The 27,853-nt window shown below is 42.4% G+C and overlaps 1 protein-coding gene across 1 annotated transcript; it reads left to right on the top strand.

Moving 5' to 3' along the window:
• LOC119859010 (broad substrate specificity ATP-binding cassette transporter ABCG2-like) lies at positions 1–27,236 on the top strand. Its single transcript, XM_038410615.2, has 15 exons — positions 1–564; positions 3,656–3,715; positions 4,104–4,221; positions 8,063–8,218; positions 9,180–9,337; positions 9,892–10,043; positions 11,278–11,370; positions 11,926–12,113; positions 14,744–14,895; positions 15,324–15,413; positions 17,064–17,188; positions 18,120–18,274; positions 22,657–22,746; positions 24,173–24,225; positions 26,515–27,236. Exons 1-15 carry the CDS (start codon positions 416–418, stop codon positions 26,660–26,662), a joined length of 1,887 nt encoding a protein of 628 aa, XP_038266543.1. The 5' UTR covers positions 1–415; the 3' UTR covers positions 26,663–27,236.
• Positions 27,237–27,853: the final 617 nt, after the last annotated feature.

The raw sequence follows: 27,853 nt of genomic DNA, 5'->3' as shown, positions 1-27,853 counted from the left end.
GTTCTATTCATTTGTGATGTCCCACGTATTAGGCCAAACTCATTCTTGGTGTAAAGACCATTGAAGTCAGTGGAGTTTCATCAGGGAAGAATCTGGCCTACTGTTTTACAGTCTGATATCAGCATTTGTGACCCTGCTGAACATACTGTTGGCTGCACAATTATATTGCAGTTTGGCTGAGAAGGACTTTGGCTCTAATAAGATTTTGCAGCACATTTTACAGATAAAAACAAGATTTCCCAACAATAGGACATGAGAAAGCAGAGACGGAGCAAGACAGAGATTTGGTGGCAAGGAGACTGACAAAAATCTTCTGAGGGTCTTTTTTTTTTTTCTGAAGAGGTTTTTAATCCTAAGGGAAACATCTGGACATTCCCTCTCCCCTTCAGTTTGAACTGATCGCTGACTCCCAGGGATGGAACTCTCGGATTCTCAGGAAGCTGTTACCCAACTGAATGTTCCTGGGCCAACTCTGGCTTTCCAAAACATCAGTTACTTTGTCCCCATCACCAAGTCCTTTTTCTCAAAAGAAGCAGAAGAAAAGGAAATTCTCAGGGATGTCAGGTAAAGAATGGTTCTTCCCTGTAAAGGCATAGCCAAAATAAGGAATCATGGGGCTCTGGATCCATAAAGACCTAGGAAATCTTAAATATCAGAGTATTGAACACCCCATATTTGACAGAGCACAATTGAATTGCATAATAAAATTAGTTATCTGTCTCAGGGTTGTCTATGGTTCCTATCACAGCAATGTCTAAGTACTGCACAAAAATTAATACTTATACTGAGTGTGCTTTAAATGGCAATATTCTCATGGCCTTGCTTGGTTTCTGTCTGCTTCTCTGGGTGATTATTGAGTTATTCTTTCTTTCTTTCTTCTTCCTCCTTTCCAATCTCTCTGATAGTCCAAGGGAAATGCCATCACCAGGGAAGGTCTTATCAAAGAGGGTTGGATTCTGCCTGATGTCCAGCAATAAGGTGCTCCTGCAGTGTCCCATACACAGGAGAGCCTTATCCTGAGCCAGTCTGGTTGAAGCACCTCTGTGGAGCATTGCTATCTCTGAGAATAGCGAATAGCGGTCAGTGGGAAAGATAGGTAAGCGGTGAGATAGCTTGGACCCTGACCATTAAGTGGCTCCTAGATCAGTACTGGTGATTTAAATTCATTTTGAAAAGGAAGAGGCAGCCAGTGCTCACACCAGGCTTTGTTGGATCATGTGCATGTTGCTGTGTGAGCTTCAACTTCTTGGGGGGAGATCATGCTCAGGCCCAGTTATTATAACCCAGTCTTACCTGGAGACCCAGCCCTCTGCCCTCCCATGCAGGCCCCAGGTACCATTGGTCAGGTTTCCACAGGAGCAGTGACGTTCATAGCACTGTTTGTGTGTCAGTGGTTTCATGAGCAACTTATTGTTGAAAACAAAATGACATTTTTAATATTTCTGGGGCCAGTGCAAGCAGGTGGTACTCTCTGTGTCTGATCCAACCAAAGCTAGCTCAGAAATTCAGCAGTGTCCTAGGAATACATGCTCCTCAATCCTGAGGGAACCACCATTTTACCCCTGCAGAAATATCCAGATCCCCAATCTCTCTTTCCCCTTGTTTTATCAATCCCCATCTTCCAGGCCCTTCATCCTTCCTGCTGAGGAGCAAGGGATGCCCTCTATCAACCTATCAGTGTGGATCCTTAATTGACTGAAGGGGTCATTGATGAAGAACACAAGGCACCCCTCCCTCAAGAGGAAGAGCATGCTAGGTCTTTGAGGCAGGGACCATCTCTTTGTTATATGTTTGTACAGTGTCTAAAACAAGAGGCTTAAATAATAAACAATGTGGGCTGTATTACACTGCCAGCCCCTGCCAGTTTGTGGGACAGCAGGCAGGCGGGGAATTTCACAAAGGTTTTCCTTCATGGCACAACAGAGGAAGACCCCCTTTCCTCCTAACACCAACCATTTGAAGATAAAACACCCTTATGCACCCTCTGTATGCCCTGTCAATCAGAGAGTGACTCCAGTACCCTTGCACTTATCAATTGCTACAGATATTCATGTCTATGGCAATTATCATTTCCCTCTGTCATCACCCATCACATCTCTTCAGCTATCCACCCAGAGCTTCATTGGACCAGACAGCTAGTGACCCCAAGTTATTCCTGGGGCTTCAAGGCACAAAGCTAAAGATGCCAAATCCCAGGCTTGCAAGAGTAAATGGTAAGGATGTTAAATCTGAAATAGCATATAAGAGGCTGGCACTGCCGTGGATTCCAAAGTCTAGAAGTATCAAAGGGCAGATGCTGCAGTGAGTGCATGTGCTTTGCTGTGGATTAATTGATGCCCTCTGAAACCATGACCAGGCTGGTGTGCATACTTTATGAGAGCTGGAATGCCTCCCAGAAAACACCCCTCATATCGGTTCCTCATATCTGCTGCAGTAACGCCACTGTGAATCATTTAATTGCCAGAGACAGCAGATGAGCTCTGCTTTTGCTTGGGATATGGGAGATCTATGAACAATCACTGGAGCCCAAGATTCCAGCTAACACACAACACCTACGTGTTTAGTATGACCATCATTTATTATTATTTATATTTTAGTAGCACAAAGAGGTTCCAGCTAAGATCAGGTCCCCACTGTGCTGTGTATTGTCCAGAGAGATGAGACAGTCCCTATCTTAAAGAGCTTACAATTTAGGTTTAAGATTAGAGGCCAGAAGTGGGTGTAACAAATAAATGGAGGGATGGTGGGGCTGGGGTGTCAGTAGTATTCACACATATCTATAGGCACTAACTGTGTGCATAGTTTGAAGGTCCAGATGTGTGTTTAAAGGGTGAGTTTTGAGCTAAATGAAGATACTGGTAACAATAATCCCAGTTCCCTGCCTGCCTGCTCACTATCACCTGGCTGTGTTTGGTAGGATCACAGTAAGAGTGATCTCATGGATGGATCTGAAGGAGATGGTGTAGTCACTTTATGGATTAGATTCAGGAAGGTGTTTCACACATAAGGGGAGTCATGGAAGAAAAGGAAGTCATGGCTTTTGGGAGAAGTGAACAAATAGGCCATGAGAGTTGGCATAATCAGTGGAGGAAAGAGGGCAGCTGACAATACTATAAAGACAAAGTAAGTGGGCAAAGTGGGGTTAAATTGTGAACAGCCTTAAAGATAAGAATTAGGAGCTATATGATGTGGTGGAGATGGGGGCGCCTGTGAAGAGATTTAACGGGGGGCTGGGGATGATGTGGTCAGAAGGGCAAGCCAGGAAGCTGATCTTAACAGCAACATTTTGATTGGGCCTGAGTGGGTGTTTTTCTTTGGAAATTACCCTTGTACAATTACCTCCAGCTCTCAGTGCCCATGCCTCCAGCTCAGTACCTCCACAACAAGTCACGCCGTGACACAAACATTCCTTTGGGGGTCTGTACCGGCTTTGAGAACAGCTCAGTGCACATCACACAGCATGGGCAGCCATTTGTGCCCAGGCCAATCCTGGAGTTTACTTTTCACACACTCTATCAGAAAGCCTGTCTTCTGTCTCATTCCCTTTTTGGCCAATAACTGCCTCTTGCTTTCACTTAACCAGCTTGCCCACTCTGGGTTTCTTGTCATGTGAAATCATCCCCTAAACAGTTTATAATACTTCTTCTTTTCACAGTGGCATTATGAAGCCTGGAATGAATGCCATTTTAGGACCAACCGGAAGTGGCAAAACCTCGTAAGTGTGGCTGTATAAATTAATGCCTCTTGCATCACTTTTGATCTCTCTTCTATTGCAAAGAAGGAAAAAGGGCTGAGATTCAATACCCACCCACCCCAGGGTGGGTTCGTATCTGCAGCTCTGGGTTTGGGTACATTGGCAGAGCAGAGTCTGAATACTGGGATTCATTTCCCTCTCACCACAGGAAACAGCAATACCCGTAGGACAAAATTGGTTCCTGAAAACAATTGCTTAGCTACTTTAGTAGAGCAGTGCTGGGAAATCCAAAGCTGAATAACTTGGAGAGTGCATGCTGGACTGGGCTAGAAGAGTCCATAGGTTGGAGTGATATGGGGAGAAGCCCTGTACTGAGAAACTGTGTGAAAAGTCACCCTTTTTTCTTCAGACTCCTTGATGTACTTGCGGGGTGGAAGGACCCGAAGGGGCTTAGAAGTGGACAAATCTTCATGGATGGGAAGTCAGCAAACTCACAGTTTCACCTATGCTCTGCCTACATAGTGCAGGTGAGTCAGGGCAGAATCCATGATGCCTCCCAGTTTGTGCACAGGCCTATCTCATTTTCCACTGGAATAGTATGCTGAGCCTGAAATGCCCAGGACGCTCAGCGGCAAGGACTCATGATGTTGGTTAATCGCAGATGTGTATTCCTTATGGCTACAGCAGAGTATCAATTTAGGATCCTGAAATATCACTTCACTCAGCCATAACCACATGACTCTGTCATCATCGGCATTTTCTCCATTTGGAGCATTGTCTTTTCCTTAAGAGACTACAAGTCTCTGTCTCCTTCTCCCATTGAGAACTCTCAGGGTCGGCCCTCAACATTTTGGCATCTGAGGCGGGAAGCTCAAATGACACCCCCATACCCCCTTGCTTGGGCCAAAACTTTGAAAGGTCTCAATTCTGCCTTCTTCCTGTTCTACTCCTCTCATGGTACTGCTCTGCTACCTACCCCAATAAAGGAGAACTAACAACTTAAAATGCCTTGTTCAAAAATTTTAACACTTAACTTTCAAATGCCTGAACAGCATATGTAACTTTTCTTGTTTGCATAGTAAACACTGACATTTTTATCTGTTTGAATAATCAAAGTGGTGCTTTCCCTGCCTTCTTGGTTGCAAAGATTTGAACTGTTTCCTGAAGGTCCACAGTCTGGGCCAGCTCACGCTCTATTGAGATGGTTGCAAGGCCGACTAGTCTCTCCTGTGTCATTGTAGAGCGTAAATGTGTTTTTATTAACTTCAGCTTGGAGAAGCTGTGTTCTTCACTGGCAACTGTTACAGGAAGTGTTAGAAGTATGCGCAGAGCAACAAAACCATTTGGAAAGAGGGTGGTCATCTTATTTGTGCAAATATATTTCAGAACAGCCTTTGGAGTTGATCCTGCTGAAATATATCTTGAAAGGGCTTTCAGTTCATCACCTAAATCACTCGCATCAATATTGCGCAAGTCATCATGTGTCAACACTGCCTCTAGTGCCCTGCGCTGCTGGTGTAGGTCCTCGTCAGGTATAGTGAGGAGTTTTGGAATATCATACAACATTCCAAATATATTGCTGTGTTCCTTGAGCTGCATGAAACATTCTTCAACAGACTGTATTGCACAATCTAGAACCTGGTTAAAGAATTCAACTGTGAATTGTTGTTTGGGGTCTCTTATGGGATTCTCCCGTGCCTCGTAATCAAAATGTCTTCTTCTTCAGTGACTCTTGTATTCTTGAATGGGTGGGAAAATAGCTTCAGTGTGAAGTTCCTCTGCCAACTTTTGTGCACTCTTCAGAACGTTTTGAAATCCCTCGTCTGACTGGTAAGACTGTAGGTATGACTTTGCTTTGTCCCGTTGTTCTATTGCTCCAGATATATCAAGGTCAATACTTTGGAATCTCTTGCTTACAACATTTATTTCAAACAGTATGTCATGCCACAACATAAGCCACACAGAAATTTGAAGTTATGTATGTTTCTGGTGATTCCATTTCCCTCTGCAACTGTTCTCCCATGAACAGTTCCTGTCCTAGCATTATCCTCCATAATGGCAACTATGGCATTATCTATCTTCCCAATTTGGTGTTTGATAGGCTTTATCACCTCCACTCGACTTTCCCATCGTGTGGCACTCAGTGGTTTCAGTGTCAGAGAGGATGTTCCCAGATATTGCTTCAAAATTTGCCATCGATGAGTTGATGCAGAGAAAAATACATAGATGCTTTGAATTACATTAAAAAATTCAGCAGCCTCACTAGAAGCTGATGCTGCATCACTGACCACCAAGTTCAATGAATGAGAACTGCATGGGACCAAAAAAGCTCGAGGGTTTAACTCTCGGATCCATGTCTGCACTCCTCTGTTTTTTCCCCTCATGTTGGCACCCATTATTGTAGCCCTGACTTTTCCTGGTCAGCTATCGCAATTCCCGTATCTTCCAGCTTTTTAAGAAGCATATTTGTCATACCAGCTCCTGTAGTATCATCAATGTCAATAAATTCTAGAGAATGCTCTCCGACAGTCACCATTGAAGGGACATTTTTACTAGGTTCTGTTGTTGTTACAAAACACACCATTAAAGTCATTTGTTCTGTATGGCTGATGCCAGGTGTGCAGTCCAAAATAAAAGAGTAATATCTTGCTGACTTCAGATCTGCCGCAATCTTCTGTTTGACTTTTGTTGCCAGTAACTGTCTGATCTCATTTTGAATTGTTTTTCCAAGGTAGTGGTGTGCGTACATTTCTTGGGTGGTGACTCTTCTTAGATGATCCTGGAGTACAGCATCAAACTCAGCCATCAACTCCGCAATTTTAAGGAAGTTTCCATTGTTTGGCACATACAGCTGATCTGAAGCACCACACAGTGCTACGTTTTGGGTAGCAAGCATTCTCACAATGGCAATTAGCCTTTTCAGAACATTTTGCCAGTAAAGAGACTCTGATGCAATCTTCTCTTGATGCTGATCATCTATGGTGGCCTTTAACCTTAGTCTCATCTCAAGCTCTTTCCACCTGTGGAATGCTCTCTGGTGATTTGCTGCCTTCTCATGGCATGCCAGATTTCTAGCCCTTTGTTCCTGTAGAACACAGTGTGGCTGGAACATTAGACTGGAAGAGTTTGCAACAAAAGCAGTGTGCAGCATTCTTGGTTTTTGAGTACATAAGCCATGGCCTCTCCACTTTGTCACCATTGGAGATTTCATGCCACTAATGTGTTGGATGGAAACTTCTATTTTCATTGTCTTGGGGGAACATGAAGTTTTTCACTTGCTGTGGCCCATGCAGTACAAGGAAGTCCTTCAGGCTACTGCTCAAGTGGGTCCACAGTCCTAGATCATCTAGACTTAAAGAACTAAACTCAGCAGCAGCTGTTTCTTGCGCCTCCACCACACTCTTCTCTGATCTACACTTTTCTTCAGGAATGTGCATGATTACATTCATTTGAGATGGAGATATGGATGCTGCAGTAGCTGCCAGGTCACCTGCACTCTAACCGGAAGATCAGGCATCTCCTCACCACTCACATCCTCACGGAGGCTGGAAGGCTCATTGTGAACATTTGTGTCTATGTATCTCAGGAGAGCTCCTTCCTGCTTAGATAGAAAAGCTTCCTTTGCTTGCTTTCTTTTTCTGAATGCTGCCCCAGAGGGGCGTTTTTTTCTTTCACTCATGACTGCTGTTCTGTGCCAGCTATAGTGGCTCTCAACACTCAGTTGAAGGAGACAAATAAGCAGGCTGGTAGCAGGGCCTGAGTGAGGGAAGATATCAGCTCCTACTACTTCAGTTGACTGCCTGTTCTCCTCAAGTGGGTTCAGGGAAGCAGCAGGAAACAGGAAGCTCCCTGAGAAGCTGGGGTTAATCAGTCCAGGCTCCTGGGGGTGCTAGAGAGGTACATAAGAGCTCTTCCTCCTCTCTCTCCCTGCAGCTCCTGCTGCTTTCTGTTATTCCCTCTAACTTTTTCTCCTGCCTGTCTGCTATGTCTCTTGTGCCCTCCTTCCTCCAGCACAGCACTCCACCATCTCTGTGCATCTAGAGCAGAGAGAATACATATGCACTGGCTGCAGACACAATTTTCTACACTCTGGGTCCTAATGACGCCCACCATCACAGTCTGGAACCTGAGGTGGCTACCTCAGTTCGCCTCATGGCAAGACCAGCCCTGAGAACTCTATGGAAGCCATTAGACCTCTGTATTCCTCTCACCGGGAATCCCCTTTGGGTACAGTCTATCTCTAAGGACTTCATATTATTAGAACAGTGTTGATGATACTAGGACCCACTATGGAGGTCTTTTCTCTCAAAGCACTGGCTGATTTTCCTCTTTAAATCAAGTGTTTTCCATTGTTTTGTGCTGCCACAGGAGGATGTTCTGATGGGAACACTCACTGTTCGTGAGAACCTTCAGTTCTCTGCCAGCTTGCGCCTCCCACAGAGCCGGAACAGTGAAGCAGAAAAGCAGCTGAAGGTCAATGCAGTGATACAGGAGCTGGGGCTACAGGAGTGTGCTGACACCAAGGTTACTGTACTATCTTTTTATTAAAACAAGGCAGATGTACATGTACTCACACAGCAACACCACCTCTCATTTCAAGCAGTAGCCTCCTTATGTGTGTGCACAAGCACCTGATAGGACCCTTTTCACACATTAACAGTGACAGAGGTGTATGATACGGTGGGTGATTTGAGTTGCACGTATAGATTCTATCCTCTGCATGCACAGGTTGAACAGAGCACACACAGGTATTTGCTTTTGCAACTTTGCATGTACTGTACATCCAACCCTGCTTAGGCCAACAGCAGGGTTTCAGTCTGGGGCTTTCAGTTTTGAAAACCATGAGGTTTTACTGCCTGAGCTAAAGGACTGAGTCTGTCAGCTGGAAGCAGGTTCAAATGTTTCATATGGGCCAGCCATTAGAAAGGGACAAAGTCCCACAATCTCCTAGAGTGGCTTACACATTGGAGATGCAGGCCTCTTCTGCCATTTCTCTCTCTAACTCCCTCACCCTAATGGGAGGGAGACAGGGAGATGGAATGGGGAGTGGGGTAGGTCCAGTAAGAGAGCAATACTGTGCTCTTGTTAGGTTCACAGAGCTTAGAGGTGGGCTCTTTGGGCAGATCTTGTATGAGAACCACGATTTCTTTGTTTCCAGTTTGCCCCCTGGCTAGGGTGATTCTGATCCTGGGAAATACAGACCAGTAAGGATTATTTCAATGCCAGGTGAATTGTTTGAAATAATGACAAATGAAATTATAAAACATCTAGTGAACATGATATGATAAGAAGAAACCAGCATGGAGCTCAGAGTGATGGGATGCAAGAGAGGATACAGCTCCCCCTGTTAAAATGTGGGAAGATGACTGAAAGGACAGGAGCGCCCCTAGCTATATGTTTACTATTTGTGTCCATCTCAGATCAACCCACTCATCTGCCTCCTCTCTGAGATTCTTTGCTTTCTTTCTTTTCTCTGTGGTATCAGATTGGCACTGAGTTCTTGCGTGGTGTCTCAGGGGGTGAGAAGAAGCGGTGCAGCATTGGCGTTGAACTAATCACTGCACCTTCACTGATATTCCTGGATGAGCCAACTACAGGACTGGATGCCAACACAGCTAATTCCATCATGCAGCTGCTGCACCAGTGAGCCATTCTCTGTTTCTCCTGCTCCACTCCATTAAGATCTTTGGAATTTCATTTTGATATTATTCCCCTTTCCATACTCAAGCTGTCTCACAATGATTTAGCAAATCAACAGGTTATATACAGCATAGGCACTGCATAAATATTGAAAAGGCAGGTCAACAATAATGCATGCAGCCAGGCTTAACACCTGTTTTGAGATAAAGCTATAGTTTCTTTTCAAGTAGTACTCCGAGGCATTTGGTTTCCATCTAGACAGCCCTTAGGGACATATTTCAGAGTAGCAGCCGTGTTAGTCTGTATTCGCAAAAAGAAAAGGAGTACTTGTGGAGTACATTTCCACCAAATGTATCCGATGAAGTGAGCTGTAGCTCACGAAAGCTTATGCTGTAATAAATTTGTTAGTCTCTAAGGTGCCACAAGTACTCCTTTTCTTCTTAGGGACATAGGCAGCAAATACCTTAATGTGGCTTTGCCTCCAAAATACAGTTCACATTAAGGCCTAAATTCTAGCTGGCCTATGATATTTACCACGTGCTTCATCTGTTTTGCAGACTCTCCAGGAAAGGAAGAACTGTGATTTTCTCTATTCACCAGCCACGTTATTCCATCTTCCGTCTACTTGATCATCTAACGCTAATGAACAAGGGAGAAATCATTTATGCAGGACCAGCCGAAGAGTCCACTGGCTATTTCAACAGTATTGGTAGGGGGTGAGACTGTGGCAGGATGAGAATTATATTTCCTACTGCTATAGGACAGCTACACATGGGTGTTTGTTAATGGAACCCTTAACAGTAGCAGACAAGGTTTCTAGATGCACAAACCTAGTGCTACTAAAAGGATGCACTAGGAGAACCTCAGCCAGACAGGCAAGCAGTTCACTATTCAAGGACACCACGGAAAACGGTTTTGATTCAAATCTTAACTGCATCAGCCAACTCACGGTGTGCAAAGGCCAACTTCATTGCTTCATGGTTGTGCTTTACCCGGCCCGTGCAAAAGAGCTGGATTTAACTGTCTGTCCAGGACTCTAACTCACAAAGACAGCAGAGACTGGGTGTATTTACGAGATAGTAAAGTGGGGGAAGCAGATGGGGAAAACATAAGAAAGTGCTGCCCTAAAGGGGTGCCACGTGCATCCTGAGGAAGAGGAATGACAGGCATCAATGCACAGCAACATATTTTAACTGGTCCAAGGAGAAGTGTAGATGGTTCAATTCACACGAGATTAGAAGACATACAGATGCATGATACATCGGGAAGACAGACAGGTCCATTTAAAAGAAACAAGAGGTTTATTTCAGGTTCCTGTGTGATATATTATGTTGACCAGTAAGTTAGTTGGTTTAGGAATGAAGTTGGCTGTGAAGAACTGATCTGTGAGAGGGCCAGACTGGTTGATGTGTTTTAAGAGAAGGCTGGTTTGGCTAAGGTAATTATTGGGTTGCTGAGGAGGCACTAGTTTGACATGAGGTTGGTTGGTTAGTCTGAACGGTTCTTTGGTTGTCTGGGAAGGCTGGGTATGGGGCACTACAAAATGTTTACAATGTAATTCAAAACCCTTGAAATGAAAGGTTTTTGCATTTTCTTCTTAATTGTTTTGAAGTTCTACTTAATGTAATTTCACTTCTTTTTTTGCATTCAATATTAGAAGCATTTTTGAGTAAAAATAGGTTAATTGAAAATCTCAACATTTTTAATTGCATCAGGACAAATGATCATATTAAAATGTGTGAACTCAGATTTTCACAGGTTTTAATATGCAACTGTCCATTTTCCCAAAATGTCAAAAAGGAAAACTTCTGTGCCACAAAATATCCTGAGACTAAATATAGTATTTTGGATGATATTTAGCACAGAGATTTTGTCATTTTCTCACATTGCTAGTTGGGTGTGAGGTTAGCTTTTATTTTCTCTTGTGATATGGTGTATTTCAGGTTACCAGTGTGAAGCATTTAACAATCCTTTGGACTTCTTCCTGGATGTCATCGGTGGAGAGATCATGCAGTCCCAGCCTAGTCCAGAGCTAGGTGAGTGCTGTAAAATTATATTGGCTGAGAAAGAGAGCGGTGGTGGTGAGACAGAAGCTAGGACAATGTCTTGCAAATCCACTTCAACAAAAAATACATCGGGATTGTAAAATAGAGGTAGCCAAACTTCTGCAGTGCCCATTCCAGCATTTAGCTCAGAGCCTGAATACAACACACTGGATTCTCCTCAAAATAATTTTTGTTCACACATGGTGCTAATTCCCTTCTACCTCAATCACTTGCCAGTGTTACGCACATACAGATGCAGTCTCAGAGTAACATTTTTATACTTTATTTTCCCTTTAGGAAGCAGACCTGCCAAGGCATCATCCAATTCATATGCAGATTGCTGTGGTTCTCTTTGCTTTTCAGTTGTGTTTAAGGGTATGCAAATGGTGACTAGAAAGTTACTAGCAGTGATAAAAATGCTGGTGTGATTATTAGCAATCTTTGTCGCTTTTCTGGGAGTTAGCTAACACTTTCAAAATCCTTCAAAAGCAAAGTTGAAGCAGGAATGGAAAGTTTTGACCTGGGGCTGTCCCATTTTGTCTGCAGCCTCAGTGAGAGAGTCCGATTCTCATAGCAGCTCTTGCAGTGACAAGAATCCACTGCCCGTCTACTACCACAAGTCCCATTACTATGAGCAGCTGCAGGAAGAGTTGGAAAACCTACAGTCATTCAAGAGCCACCTCAGTGATGCAGTTCCAACAAAAGCCACCTATGCCACCTCATTCTTCCACCAGGTGAGGGGAAAAGGGAGGAAAAAGCAATATAAAAGACACAAGAAAAGGACAGTTTCAGGGTTTGTGGTGTTAAAGCAGCAAACAGTAGATTCTTGCAGAGGACCTTGTGAGACTTATTCACTGTGCAGCAATTCCAGTGAGACCTCTGAGTCTAAGACTTCATAGATATTAGGGTTGGAAGAGACCCCAGGAGGTCATCTAGTCCAACCCCCTGCTCAAAGCAGGACCAACCCCAACTAAATCCTTCCAGCAACATAATTATTCTTAATTTTTGTAAACACATAGGATCAGAGTCAGGGATCCTGTGCCCTGGCCAATTAGCAAGTTGTGTGCTGAGTATCTCCACGAGGCTGCTGGGAGAAGAAACCCACTGAGTCACTCTGCAGAGGCATTGGGCTGAAGCAGCTCTGCAAGGCCCCAGTTTTCCCTGCTCTTGGGAATGAAAACCAGAGGATTAACACAGCAGTGGATTTTCAGGATCTACTCCTCCTTACTCTGTGCTGTGCAGGGAGACCCAATGGAGCTGGGCTGTGCGCCACACTAGCCTCCCCCCATATTTAACCCCACTGTGCCGCAGACTTGCACAGGTGCCACTGCCAGGGAACCTCCACAGCCACAGAGTTGAACTTCTCCCTTAATGAGGAGCCTAACCCTGCTTTTCCTGTAGGAAAGCACTCACCTCAGAAGGTTCCCCTTCAGTAATTTGAGGTTGCAATGTACAGTGAAGAAGCAGCTATTTTTGTTGTCATGCTGGGGAAGGATTTCTATAGTCCATCATTCAAAATAAACTGTGAAATTAAGGAACAATTTAAGGCAGGTAAATTGAAAACTTTCCTTAACAATAATATAATGGATGGAACAGAATAAACTTTTTCAGAGATATGTAAATTACATTATACAACATGAATCAGACCCTCTGCTGGTGTAAATTGGCATCGCTTCATTAAAGTGAAGGCCACCATGCTGATTTACACCATCTAAAGATCTGGTCCTGTATATTGATGGGGTTTACGTTTAATGTTACTGATCTTACAAAGTAACCGAGTACACTGAGTCGGGGGGTGGGCAGGGGAAGAGGGGAAGATTAAAACAAAAAATCAGAAAGTGAATGTTTACCTATGACAATGACTTCCACCTCAGGTACAGGCAGCCGGGATTTGTAAAGAATGCACCACTGAGAGCGTGGTGTTAGTTTTTTTAAATCATGAGAAAAATCAGATACACAATCTCTCTCTGATTGCAAATGTAATTCTGTGTGAGCAAATGTGTGAACAAACGACAAGAGCTTCAGAGCGCATTCTACTGCTATTACTGTCTTTGAAAATAAGGCAATGTTCTCTGGCATGCACAGATGTACCCAATTCCTCACCTTTACACAAACCATCCCACCAAAATAACATATCTACAGGAAAGGAGGGCAGTTTAAAAGCCTAATTAAGTACCAGAAAATTAAGTATTAGAAGTCAGATACCTTAAAAAAAACACCTTACTGTATTCTACAGTAATTATCCAGAATACTGCAGTTTACCCTTGCTATAGTGCACTGAACTACTACTGAAGATGACTGAAGTATTTTTAAATAAGAATAGCTACATGGAGATAGATAAGTAAAACATGTATTCTCTTGGTCAGTGTTTCCCAAACTTGAGATGCCACTTGTGCAGGGAAAGCCCCTGGCAGGCCGTGCCGGTTTGTTTACGTGCCATGTCCGCAGGTTCAGCCAATCGTGGCTCCCACTGGCCATGGTTCGCCGCTGCAGGCCAATGGGGGCTGCGGGAAGGAGCGCAGGCTGAGGGACCTACCAGCCGCTGCTTCCCACAGCCTCCATTGGCCGGAGCGGTAACCCGCGGCCAGTGGGAGCCGCATTCGGCCAAAACTGCGGCGGCAGATAAACAAACCGGCCCAGCCTGCCAGGGGCTTTCCCTGAACAACCATCGTCCCAAATTTGGGAAACACTCCTCTCAGGTGTTGAGTGGTTTGGCATTGTTCCAGAGTAAAGGTGAATGGACAATTGCTGCAGGCAATGGAGAGACTGTTTCTCTGACATTTGCCTGTGTCTGGTTTAGAAGCCATCTTTATGAAACTGAGATTGATGCTAAACTTTCCAGATTATATTCTCCACTAGAGGCAGGCTCCCTAGCTACAGCTTGCACATAATACTCAATGGGAGCTTGGGAAATCCCAAGAACTTGGTTTCAAAGAATTCATATTGCACCAATCTGAGGCTGTTGCCTTGTGGATATTGCTATGCACCTGCCATGCATGATGTGGGGGATGGGTCATAGTTCCAATCAATTAGAGCAGGCACGTCTTAGGAGGGCTCAATCTTGCTCAATGTCTGGGGGGGGGGAGGTTGAGCATCATTTCACTCAAGAGAAATCCCTGTGAAGAGTGCAGTTGAAAGGAACTTGCAGCTAGTTTCCTTTGCTAGGATGGATGGTAGCTTCAACATGCAGTATTGAGCATGGAGAAAGCATGGGGGGGAAACAAAGAGAACATCAGGACTCAGACATCAGGGTTGTAAAGAATCCTCAATAAAAAATAAAGTCCAATGGACTGGCCTGGGATATTTCAAGGAGGAGATTTAATTTATATATGTATAAATTATGCACTCATGTATGTTCCCTTAGCTGTATGTTGTGAGCAATCGCAATGTGAAGAACATCCTGAGGAATCCTCAGACATCCATTGGTCAGCTTCTTTTGGGCACTTTCTTCTCCATATTGGTGGGGCTCATTTTCTACCAAGTACCGGCCACTCTGCCTGAAGCCTTTCAGAACAGGTGAGAGGAAGAACAGAATCTTTAGTCCCTTCCTCCAGCTGGTAGTCTAAGGGAGGACGGATGGAAAGATGAAAGGAGTGGCACACTTACAGAATGAATTAAGAGATGCAGACAAGTTCCTTTCAAGTAGCCCAAGTGAGCATAATATCCTGGGGCACCCAAGGGGTTAGGAGAGGGAACCTGATATGGAACCAAAATCCGTTGAAGACATCAGAGATTATTCCCAATAGGGAGGACAGTGACAGACTCAAAATTTTCCACCTGTAATTGAACACTTACCTTAGTGAGGACCTGATTCCCAAACCTAACTTCCAAGGCATTGTAATGTTAGAGCCATAAAAAGCATGAGAGAACTCTCTGCCCTTTGTGTACAAGTCCAGCAAAAAACTCCAAATAAATCTCTTTTCCTTTTCTTCCCTTCTCTGCAGATTAGGAGCTTTCTTCTTCCTGGTCATCAATCAGGTCTTTGGGAATCTGTCTGCAGTGGAGCTCTTCATCAATGAGAGAAAACTCTTCATGTGAGTGACTCTAAAACTCCTTCAAATCAAAATGCTGGAAACAGGCATAAACAGGCTGTGGCTGCAGTTTGCTGCAGATCTACCCACCACCACAGAATTGCGCTCCAATAATTAAGCCCTCCCAAAATTTCAAATCATGTCCACATCTGTCTAAAAAAGGAAGGGAAACAGACAATGAATCCCCACTCCTAATGCCAAAAGCCTCAGATGCCTTCTAGATGTCAGATCCCAAACTATTTCCAGTGCCTTCCCAAGATGCCAAAAGCCCCATCTGTTCCCTGTCCTGTTACCGAAATCTTCAGCTTCCCCCAACAGCTTTTACAACAGTTATGCATTTTCAACACCAAAATCAGCAGCACCTTACAAACTAAAAATCTGGGGCAGCGTGAAATGACTTGATTTTGACATCAAAATAAAAATGACCCAGGAATAATGAATAGATTGTATTATTCATTTTCAGGTTTCACTCATTTAAAAAAATTGTGCACTTTTTCTGACGTCACAGAATTTCCAGATTTCAACACCGGAACACCTCAGAAATAAGGATGTCACAGAATTTAGGTCCCACTGGACTTTAGAAATGGCCAGAAGATCATGAAGCTGAGAAAGTCTGGTTCAGCTCCCAACTTTAAAATGCTCAGTATTATTTCAAAACAAATACAATCATAGCCAATTGAAAATGGAAATGCAAATATAAGGATACTCTGTTCGGCCAGTCACAGTATAGCATGCAAGTAGCATCTACAGACATGGCAGAATAACAGCGGAGAGAAGTGAATGGACACATTTCAGAAAGAAAAGACTAAATACAGGAAAGGTGCAGTTTCTACATCCTACTTTGGAGAAACCACGATAGGGGGAAAGAAAGGAATTGGATAGTTGAGGAGAGCGAGGACTGGGTTACAGAAAAGGGAAAGATTACTTTGAAGAAAAAAAAAGAGTGTGTGTGTTTGTGTGTGTGTATTTGGGGCACGTTCATCTAAGAATTTAAGGTATAATCCTATATAATTTGCAATCAATGAAAGTAAGATAGAGCCTTGCCTTGAATAGGAGAAATTGTATTACTGGATTCTGAAGCAGACAAGAAGCTTGAAGCTGAAGAAGCTTTCTGATGTTTTCTCTTTTCTAAATATGGATGAAGAGACTGGCCACCACATTTTGGACAAATTGAAATTTGGGTCAGAGGAAGACCACTGAAGGAAGGAAGAAGTTACAAGCAGTAAGACAAGTGGAGATAGAGGCATGGAGGAGAGTTTCATCAGAGGAGAAGTCAGGATAACATCATATGTGGGTGATGTTTTAGATGTGATGGGAAGATTTACAGACCAGGAAGACACAGGAAGCAGAAATAGTAGAAGTTAAAGCTGAATGCACATGTTTATGAAAGTAAGGGTAAATGAGAGAGGTGTATCAAAGATGAAGATGAAGGCAATAGTTTTTCTTCAGGATGTTGTGCTTACTAATTATTTAATGGCATATCTGTTTGGAGATGAAGAAAGTTCTAATGGAGACAGAAGTTGATGAAATTGAGAGAGAGAGGAGTAAGGAAAGGACTAAAATACTAAGGTGGTTATAGAGTTAAATCTCATAAACGTATGAAGTAGCTACTTCGATTTTCAGTGTTTTTATTTATTGCATATATTTTTCCAGACATGAGCGCTCCAGGGGATACTACAGGACCTCAGCATATTTTCTGGCCAAGGTGTTTGCTGATCTGATTCCCAATCGTATCATCCCCTTGTTGATGTTCTCTGCCATATCGTACTTCATGATGGGTAAGTACTGAATTTCCTTTAGCTCAGCACCTCTTTGAGGAAGTGATTCAGGACAAAAATCACCATGGGAAAATGCCACAAAAACTTAGGGGGTAATATCAAACTCTGGCAAGTCTGAAATGTCATATTGCACAGATTTCTGTGGTGATTGTGCTTTGTTATTAATTTTTGCAGTTATGTCACATTGCTCATAATCAGAGGTAAAAAATTCTCTCTTTATGTACAAACTGTGTATAAAACTTCCCAGGATGCCTCTATTCATTATTTTTTCTTCCCCTCCCAATAATAAGACACCCATACACAAAATCATCTTATTTCTAGTATACCGCTAGCTCTGACTCCAATTAATTGAGTTTTCACAAAACACTGCTGTATCAGTTCCCGACAGGACTCCAGCAGTGTGGCCTTCTAAGATTCTCCCAGAGCTTAGTGAACAGTGCAGGAAAATCAGTCAGATGATCTCAATATTTGAGACATGTGAAGAGTTAAACAAACCCACGCAGCCAAACTGCTAGTTTTAGCATGATTATATACACTAGGATGAAAACAGGCCCAGATTTCTAGTAAATAAAAACATGTTGAGGGATGCACTCTCTAGCTGCTCTTTAGTGGTAAATCTGGCACTCACAGCCCAATCCTGCAAATTCCTCATGGATCCACTGAGCTTTTTCATAACCATGCCCAAAATACAACCCAAAATTTAGTAATGGGAGATTTCTCACAACATTGTCCTGGAAGGATATGCTATGGATCCAGCACTGAAAGCATCCCCACTGCAGTGCTTGTTATGAAGCCTTTAATTCCAGAAAATGCCAAGTTGGAGTCCTGTAGCAGGAACCACCTTATACTGTAGCAATTCCATGGCAATGCCTGTTATGGATCCAGACCTTTCCACAGTACTGAGTCACTTTCTCTCTGTCACCATACACAGGTCTGAAAAAGGATGCAGGATCTTTCTTCCTGTATGTTCTTTCCCTCAGTCTGACAAATCTGGCAGCTGTGAGCATGGCTTTCCTGGTGAGCGCCAGTGTCAGCACCTTCGCCATCGCTAATGTCTTAATCGCACTGCCTTTCGTCTTCATGATGGTGAGAACTTTTTATCCACTTAAGGGCAGCCTTGCAGGATGTATAGATCCTACTGGAATCAGAGGTGGGCCTAAATCTCAACATTCTGTTCAGATCCGGATTTCAAATATCCCATATTCCAGGAGTGCTCAGATCTGAGGCTTTGGTTTGGGTCTCTACTGGAATGCTCTGGGAAGGTGCATTTTTAAAAAGCAGGAGTATTTATGACAGAAGAAAGCAAGATACAGAGCAACTGTAGCTATAAACAATATGTTATTAGTACAGCTGGTCTAAGCGGAGAGGTCTGGTCTGGTCTGGTCTGAGCACAAGACAAGCAGTCATCAATGCCTGAGTTCTAATCCTGCCTCTGCACCTGTCATGTTCCTGTACCAGATATGGACTGGCTACTAGAGCTTGCTTATGCACACAGATGTGATCATCATAAGATCCTTTACCACTCTGCCAGGTATGGCTGAGGTTAGTGTAAATAAGGTACAGCGGAACCCCGTTTATCTAATCTCATTGGGACCGGGGCCAGATTGGCTAATCAAAAATTTGGATAATTCGGAGAATGGGAAATTGTGAGGCTGCAGCACCATTTAGGGCCACAGGAGAGATTGCCCGCTTCTGGACCTGTGTGCGCTGGTTGTTGGGTTAATATGGAGAACCGGATAATGGAGGGTCGGATAAACAGGGTTCTACTGTATTTTGTACACAGTACCACCTAGTGGCTGAACAGCATAATACAGTTTAGAATTCCATTACATCTCCCCCTTTAAGTTCTATATTCTTACCATTTACAATATTTACACTGACGCATGGTCTTTGAAATCAGTACATATCAGTCTGTTAAGTGTGTCTGTATCATACTGGTTTTCTAATTATATGACCCAAATGTGAAACAATTTGGTCATCTAGCTGTCTGTTAGTTTCAATGACAGGCTGTAGTTGGTTTGGAATCCTTGAGCATTTCCTTGTTGTTCTGCATCTGCCATCTGTAGAGTTTGCTCTGTTGATTTTTCTTTCTGAGGAAAGAAACTGTAGATGTTGATGGTCTCTGTTGAACTCTCCATTGTCAGTCTCAATCACATATAATCTGTGTGCTGGATTCTTTTTCTTTACAAGAGCTGGAGCTGTCCATCCTTTTTCTCCATCCAATTTGACATGAACACAGTCACCAAGTTGTAGACCTGGCAGTTCTCTAACTGAATGATATCTGTTGTAAAAGTGTTCATAAACTCTTTTAGCCTTTTTATCTGACTTGGCTACTCTCTTCATGTCTGGGCACTTTGTTCTGGTTTTGGAAAAGACTGTATCTCCAATCATTCTGAGGTATCTTCCCATCAGTTGTTGTACTGGACTATATCCAGTAACTACTACTGGTGTTTATCTGTAACTCAGAAGAACAAGAAACGGACCTTCCAGCTGTAGGATTTTCTTGGCTATCCGTAGAGCTCTCTCACCTGTTCCATTCGCTTGTGGGTAACATGGACCGCTAGTAATATGGTCAAAAACATATTTCATTTGGATTCAGTTACATTCTGTTGCAGTGAACTGTGGTCCATTGTCTGTCACTAGCTGTTCTGGAATACTGAAGTGAGCAAAAGTGCATTTGAATTTCTCGATAATACTGCGACATGTTATATCTTTCAAGTACATTATTTTTATATATCTGGAAAAATAGCCCACTACAACCAGGTAATGATGTCCTCTAAATTTGCATAAATCCTGCAACTAGTTTCTTTCAAGGTTTCTCTGCTCATAGTGTTTGTACACTGTATGGTTCAGTATTACCTCAAGTTGATTTGTACTAGATGTCCTTTCAAAAGTACAGTATCATGAAATCCTCCATCAGGTTCTTCTATATTTTTCACTAGGCCCATCATGGCTACCACACTGCAGCTGCAAAGTTTGTTGGTCTTTGATCCTTTAGTCACATGCACTCTGAATGCATAGCTTTTGTCTATTGTAGTAAATCCAGGACCAACAGCGTCGTAAACTCAGGACAAACAGCTACAAAAGAGGGATGGGTAGTAATTAGTCCCAGGGGATTTAAAAGGCCTCTCCCTGTCCCCCGAGGAGATAACCAGGGGAAAATAAGGTTCAGCGGGAAAAGGGGTTGCTAGGGAGCTAATTAGGTTCAGCTGACGCCAACTGCTGGAGACCTTTTTAAACCCTCCTGGTCCTGGAAAGGGGGTGGGAGTGAGAGAAGCAGGGAAGTTGCCAGTAGGCTAAGGGTAGCAAGACACAGAACCCTTCCAGGAAGGGAGGCTGCACTCCCTCCCCAGAAGGGAAGGAAAACAAACACAAGGGACTGATCAGGGAAAGGAATAACCGGACCCTGTGCTACCTGTAAAGATTTGCCTTGCCTAAGCTGGTGTCTCCAAGGCTAACAAGGACTGAGTCTGCTGAGGAGAACAAGGTATTTTGCCACACTGTGTAAGTTGTTTCTGTGGTGAATTGGACCATGGAGTTCAGAATACCTCCAGGTCTAGTCAGAGTTGTGTCACGTCATCTCTAGAAGAGGTTAAAGGTGATAGTTTTAAAGTCAACAGTCTTGTCCTGAATATTAAATTTCACTCTGCATGCAGGCTCTGTCATCACAAGTGATATATCTCAGGAACAATGGCTCTTGTTTGTCTGTAATATGAGTCAATTTCCAGACTGCTTTGGTGTGATGAAACACCTGCAATATGTCCATATTTCCTGTATGTATTACATTGTGTGCATCTGTCTGGACATGCATCATCTCTTGGTAATTTGTCCCTCTTAGCCTGGGAGTTCTTCCTCTTTGCTTCAGAGGTTTAATGGTAAGGACTTTTAACACTCAAGTGTCTGAAAAACCTGAAACTATCTTAGAAACTGTAAACAAATTTCTCTGTTTTGCAGTGTCACCATTTTAGACTGTTTTGCTATTTCAGTAGCTGTGGCTAGGGTAACTCTCTCTTCAACTATAGCTGCTGTGAAAGGTTTTTTTCTGTTAACCCAATAACCAAACCAGCCCGTCTCTGTTGTTTTCCTGTTTTGCATTCCTCAAATGTATGCAGAGCCCTTAACATTTTCCTGGTTCTTGAATTCTCAGGTGAAAACTTGCTCTTTCATAAAACACATTTCTCTGAGGTATAAAACATGCATCAAACATAGACAGAACCCTTTCAGAGTCATCTTTGTGACTGTCTTCAGTAAAGTAAAAAGATTTAAACATATGTTCTACCTGTTTCCCCATAGCATAAAGGTGATTTGATACCTGTATATTTCCAGTTTCTTTGTGCAGCTGGATAGCAATATGAAATCTTGCAGAATATTGTTTCCAGTCTGTCAAAGCTGAAGTTCTCTGGGGCATTAAAGAGTGGCATGTTGATGAGATCCTGCAACCTTTGTTGCTATTTTCCTTCTGTTTCTATTCTTAGTTTACTCCACATACCAGGTCACATTCCTGTACCAGATATGGACTGGCTACAGAGCTTGCTTATTATACACACCAGATAAGTTCATCATAAGATCTTTTAAGGCTCTGCCAGGTATGGCTGAGTTTAGCTTAAATAAGGTATTTTCATGCAGCAGCACCTAGTGACTGAACAGTATAATACAGTTTAACATTCCATTACCGTACCTGTGATCTTAAGTAAGTCGCAAAGTCTCTGACTCAGTTTTTCCACTTGTAAATGAGGTTAATCCTTACCCATTTCAAATGGGTGATTTGAGATCTGTTTGTTAAATATTTGTAAAGCAGTTTAAAAATGGAAAACATTACAGACTTTTTAACTTCTCACACATATTGTATGAAAAATATGTACATTTGTATTCCATGTCCTGAGTAACAGTCTAATCGTACATTATTCTCCCCACTAGGATGTACGATTAGAAGAGGCTTCAGTCCATGCTTTAATGGCCTTTGTATTTTTTATTGTAATACACTGCACAATACAAACAACTGGAGATGCCTAAAATGCTATATTCTAAAACAACTAAAGACATTTCTTATGGAAAAAGTAGTTTCTGAACACACACATTAGCTGCTGTTCTAAGCTAATCATTTTAAATGAAAGCTACTAGTATTAGGAAGTCCTAGTAAACTTTAGGGAGAAATAGTCTGAAAATATTTTACAAAACAATTTTAGCTAATAAATATACTATAATCTTAAACTATTTTTTTAAAAAACACAGAAATTGGCTAAACATCCTTAGCATTGTTGTTTTTCCTACTCAGAAGATAGTAGATAGGAACACCATATATTTGATAAAAAATAATTTCCCTATTCTCCCTTTCATGAATGAGGGCTACTATTTGGTTCAAGATGTTTGGTACTGAGGAACAACTCCCAAGCACTTTTTGGGGGACAAAAGGCAAGCATATCGTTAATAATGTGTTCTGCATTGTTTTTTTGCACTGTCTCCTACAGGTTTTTGGTGGGTTCCTTGTAAACCTGAACTCCATGCTGAGTTGGCTGTCCTGGATCAAATGGATCAGCATCTTTCATTATGGAATGAATGTGAGTCACAGCCCTCACAGGGAAGATTTGGCAAAGTGCAAAACAGCAGGTTCAAAAGTAAAGTGAACTTCATCCCCCCAACTGTACAAAATCCCTCAAGCCTGTTTGCCATCTCACTTCTTATGTATCGGATTGTTCACAAGCTCGTAGCCAAAGACAGAATAGAATCACCTGACTACCATGTTCTAATCAAAAATATCATCCAGTCTATGTTGCTCACATATCTTCTGAAGAGGTCCCAGAAGCCCACCTCTGTCTGACCAAGAAAGTGCCAACTGTCTGCTGTATTTGTATGACTGACAATGTCTGTAAATCTGCATTTCTGGCTCTCACTCTTTAAAATTGGTACTGTGCTTTGTCACAGACAATGGTACTCAGCAGAAATAAAGGAAACAATAAGCACACATGCACATTCTCAAGCTATGCCAGAACATGAACTTTACTGTATTCTTATAATAAAACAGAGTTTATAAGAAGTCTGCCCTAAACATAATTCTTATAGAAACTATGGCACCATCTACTGGCAGCATCCAATTTTGATGTTGTAAAACAAATCACTATCTTCTTTTCAATGAAGATTGATTAAATTCCTGCTTCTGGAGCTAGGAATAAATATTTTCATATATGTATATAATGAAATTTGCAGGAAAAAAGCCCTTAGCTGAATGTTTTGTCCTTTTTTCCCATTCAGACTTAGGAATCTCTTCCCCATGTTCTGCTATTTTGGGCTTTGTTTTTATGAGGCTCCCCCGTCCTTTGAATCATAGACTATCAGGGTTGGAAGGGACCTCAGGAGATCATCTAGTCCAACCCCCTGCTCAAAGCAGGGCCAATCCCCAATTTTTGCCCCAGATCCCTAAATGGCCCTCTCAAGGATTGAACTCACAACCCTGGGTTTAGCAGGCCATTCCCTGTCCTGTCCTAACTCCACTCCAAACATTCTGTCACCATGGAGTCTCTCCAATGCTAGCCAAAGACAAAAGGGTCCCACATGCTTTTCTACCTTGAAACTCCTGATTAAAGAGAGGGAGCTATGTTTTAAAAGCTACCAAGCAGATTCATTTGATAATTAACCCATAATTAATTATCTTTGATTCTCATAGTCCAGGGGTTCACAACCAGGGGTCATGAACAGGTGCCAGGCATCATGGCCACACTGCACTTCCCAAATTGCTGAACAGAGGGTGATGCCGATACGGAATAGGTTGAAAACCATTGCTAAAATTGTGTCGGCATCACGGTCATGCTGCATTTCCCAAATCTCTTCCATACTGGGACCACCCTCTATTCAAAGGTTGGGAAGGGACCACAGCCAAAATGGAACATTCCATGTCTCTGGGGAGGCACTTCTGTTCTTGCTATATAGTTTATTCATCTGCCATTTCCTAACGATTAGATTTTTTTAAACGTATGTTTCCTGTTTTAGGCCCTGACCATCAATGAGCTCACAGGAGCAGTTTTCCATTTGAACTCTTCCATGTAAGTACTCACTCTGTTCACCAACCACCAAAAACAACCCAAAAGAGCCGAGGGAAGGTAGAGGCTGTCATATCTGACATACTTCACCACAGGGGTGCATACAAGCACTCAATTTATAGAGTATTTTTGGATACACAGGAGTCTGACATACCACACAGGTATCCAATGGAGCATAAATAGAGGAGGCCATGATATCATATCTGTTGAAGGAGAGACTGCAGTGTCAATACATATGCAGTGAGCCAATGTTTAACTAACTTATAAACAGGAAGAACAGTACACAGGAATATCCTGTAATAAATATTACACATTAGAGGGAGCTGTTAGTCATTCCAATATGTAACAATATTCTTCCAAAATCTCTAACTTCACCATTTTTAAAATGTTCTTTTAACACAAATGTGTCATGCATAAAGGGTACAAAATGCTTTGGCAACATTTCTTCACATACTAGTACATATAACCTTAAATGCTGCACTAAATATAAACCGCACCACAGGTAAGATTTTCAGAAGTGCTCAAGAAATTTGAGTACTTTTCTGAATCTCACCCAATATGTATAATCTAAAATTATTTAAAATACATTAGGTAGATGTCTCTAACTAGTAGTGTTTTTTTGATTCCTTGTGTGCAATATTTTTCCCCTTCTGAAGTGTGATAGTCAATGCAGTGTCTCCAATTATCTCTTTCTTCCCTCACACAAGGGAAGGTGAATATGTAAATGTCACTAGATTTCTCTATTGTAAATCAGCAGGCATGGTAATAAAAGAGTCACTTGTAATTATTAGGTTAGAATTTGGTTCTGGCTGTTCCTCATGCAGATAACCTGCACCTCCACACCAAAAGTTGTCAGGACCGATGCAAGACATAGGCACTTTCAGGAAACAAAGAACATGGATCTCACAGAGGTCACCTATCTGGAAGTACAAAGCATTTTCAGACCAGAGAAATACATGGGGGCATTTCACATGGCATTTTTAGGCAACACAGGAGGCATATAGCAAGCGAACAACAAGGTCATATTAAGCATTTATGGAACTTAGGGATTGAAAGGGCACGTAGGGAACACCACAGAGGTTCATGCAGAGTGGGCCCACAGGAAGTTCATAGCGGGATGTTACAGGAGCATATGTATTATGGTTAAAGTACTTACAAACACTTAATGGCTCACCTGGGAACTCGCATAGTCAGATCATCAGTACTTAGAAGGGCTCATTATAGGAACTCACTGGGCAGGACACATAATACACCCTTACAGGAGTTATATAACTTGATAAAATAGCAACAGCTACTGTAGAATTACAGAATACACAGATTTCAGAGTAGCAGCCGTTAGTTAGTCTGTATTCTCAAAAAGAAAAGGAGTACTTGTGGCACCTTAGAGACTAACAAATTTATTTGAGCATAAGCTTTCGTGAGCTACAGCTCACTTCATCGGATGCATCTGATGAAGTGAGCTGTAGCTCACAAAAGCTTATGCTCAAATAAATTTGTTAGTCTCTAAGGTGCCACAAGTACTCCTTTTCTTTTTGAGAATTCACAGAGGCATACAATAGGCCCATTAAAAACCAGTACAATGTCCCATTAACGAGGACAGCTCATTTATTTAGAAGAACCAGGTTCATTTGTCAAGGGTCTTCTAGGCATTTGAACATGGACTACATCTCTTCATTCAGGGAGCATCCAGGTGGGTGGGTCAAGGCTGGCAGCTGTCCGCAAGAGCAAATGCATCACTTCCATAACATTCCTTATCTACTGCAGCCCACAAGCAGAAGGCTTCCCCACAGTTGCTTCCAAGCAACTGTAAAATAAAGAGAAGATGGCACTCTCTGAATGAAGCACTGCAGTACTTCACTACAGGGGTTATCATAGAGCTAGATGTTGCAGAAAGTTAATGCACTCCATTTTTCACTAATTAGTAGCTATTGTGACTAATTACACAAATTAAAAGAGCTAGTGAGTTTGGTATTCTCCAGATAGCCTGCAGGGAGCAGTCTTTGTTCAGGAGAGGTTCAGGGCAGGATCACAGTGCATTGACAGAGCCATATACGGCTCAGAGACTGGAATAACTTGAAGTGACAACCTTGCAGGTCAGGACCTAGTTGCATTAGCAAAGCTGTGAGAAAGGAACAGGAGAGACTTGCACAGTGCCCTCCTTTGCTATGCCTGGTTCTAATCAATATGTTCTCACTTATTACCACTAAAACTTATCATCATAACATTTAACATAAAAACAATTGTGTTTTATTTGTTTGAACCGTGCCAAACACCCATGTCTGTTTGTTGCAGGGTCCCTGGAGAGGTGTACTTGCAGCAGCAAGGCATCAATTACAGCACCTGGGGCTTGTGGGAGAATGAGGTTGCTCTCCTCTGCTTGTCACTTGCATTCCTGTTCTTTGCCTACATCCAGCTGTTAAGAGTGAATCGCTGGAAGTAAAATGGGCAATTTCCAGCTATCATCCACCAGGGCAGCAGCCATGCAGAGTTCACCTTGGCCCCTCCTATCAGTATAGTCTTGATTTCAGATACCTCCTGGTTTGTGCAGTTCTTCCCTTCAGTCACCAGAAGGCTGTAAATGCAAAGTTAATTTGACCAAGACTGACAGATTGGAAAGTGTCAATGTATGTGTAAAAACATTCATTAAATACAAATCTATTTTACCTTTTAATGTAGAAAATGATACACTTATAACAATCCATGGCCTATAATAATCAGCTAACCTCACACAAAATGTGGTTAACAGAACACAAGATAGTTTTCTGCTAAAACATAGGACAAGCCACAAACGCCTTAGCTAAAGGAGAATTGTCTCTAGCTACCAATAATTATTCTTGCATTTTCGTCCTTATTACACAAATTCTTGATTATGCTTTGGTCATCATTTGCTATGACTACCCCAACTTTTCTGGCCATCCCACATCTCAGCTCATCACTATCTATGCAAAATACCCCAATCATCCTTATATCACTTTACCTCTTTATAACTCTGTGCTGGCTGCGATGCTGGCAGACCAGGGGCCAGCAAACACCAAGGTCCCCATGCCTCAATTGAATACTGACAAATACGTAGTTGAAATCAGTCTGGCTCACCTGTGTGTTTATATTGTTAAAAATAGGTATTAGAATTATAAGAATGTGTTTAGACTTTATAGAATGCTTGTGAGTTGCTGCATGCATTAATCTCACTTAAAACATCTGTATCCCATATTATAAGGTAATATTTGAGCATTTGCACTGTAAGCCTCGATAACTGCGTAAATGATGAGATAGGAGAGAGACATTAACTAGTGTGGAATGCTAGTCTCCAACAGAAGGTGTTATGTCCTGCCCAACAAGAAAGGCCCATCAACACCAGACAGATTGAGTAGAACATTAAAAAGGACAAAAGACTTTGTTGTTTACTCTCCTTCCAGCCATGAAGATGAATCTTCCAAGTGAATTCCTCCCATCAGCTAAATTTACAGCTCAAAGCAGAAGGGGGAACAGGAATAAAAACCCCTAACAAGGAGGAACTGTATTTCATTGCGCCTTGGAGTCTGGTGGCAAGGTTTATAGGCATAAGCAAGGGATCCTCAGCAGCTAAGCCTGAGTTAGCCCTAAAGGACAAAGAGCTTGCTTATTACAAAAG

This window comes from Dermochelys coriacea, chromosome 7 (assembly GCF_009764565.3).
Source record: "Dermochelys coriacea isolate rDerCor1 chromosome 7, rDerCor1.pri.v4, whole genome shotgun sequence".
Lineage (NCBI taxonomy): Eukaryota > Metazoa > Chordata > Testudines > Dermochelyidae > Dermochelys > Dermochelys coriacea.
The sequence above is the reverse complement of the archived record's forward strand: the minus strand, read 5'-3'. Positions and strand labels throughout refer to the sequence as shown.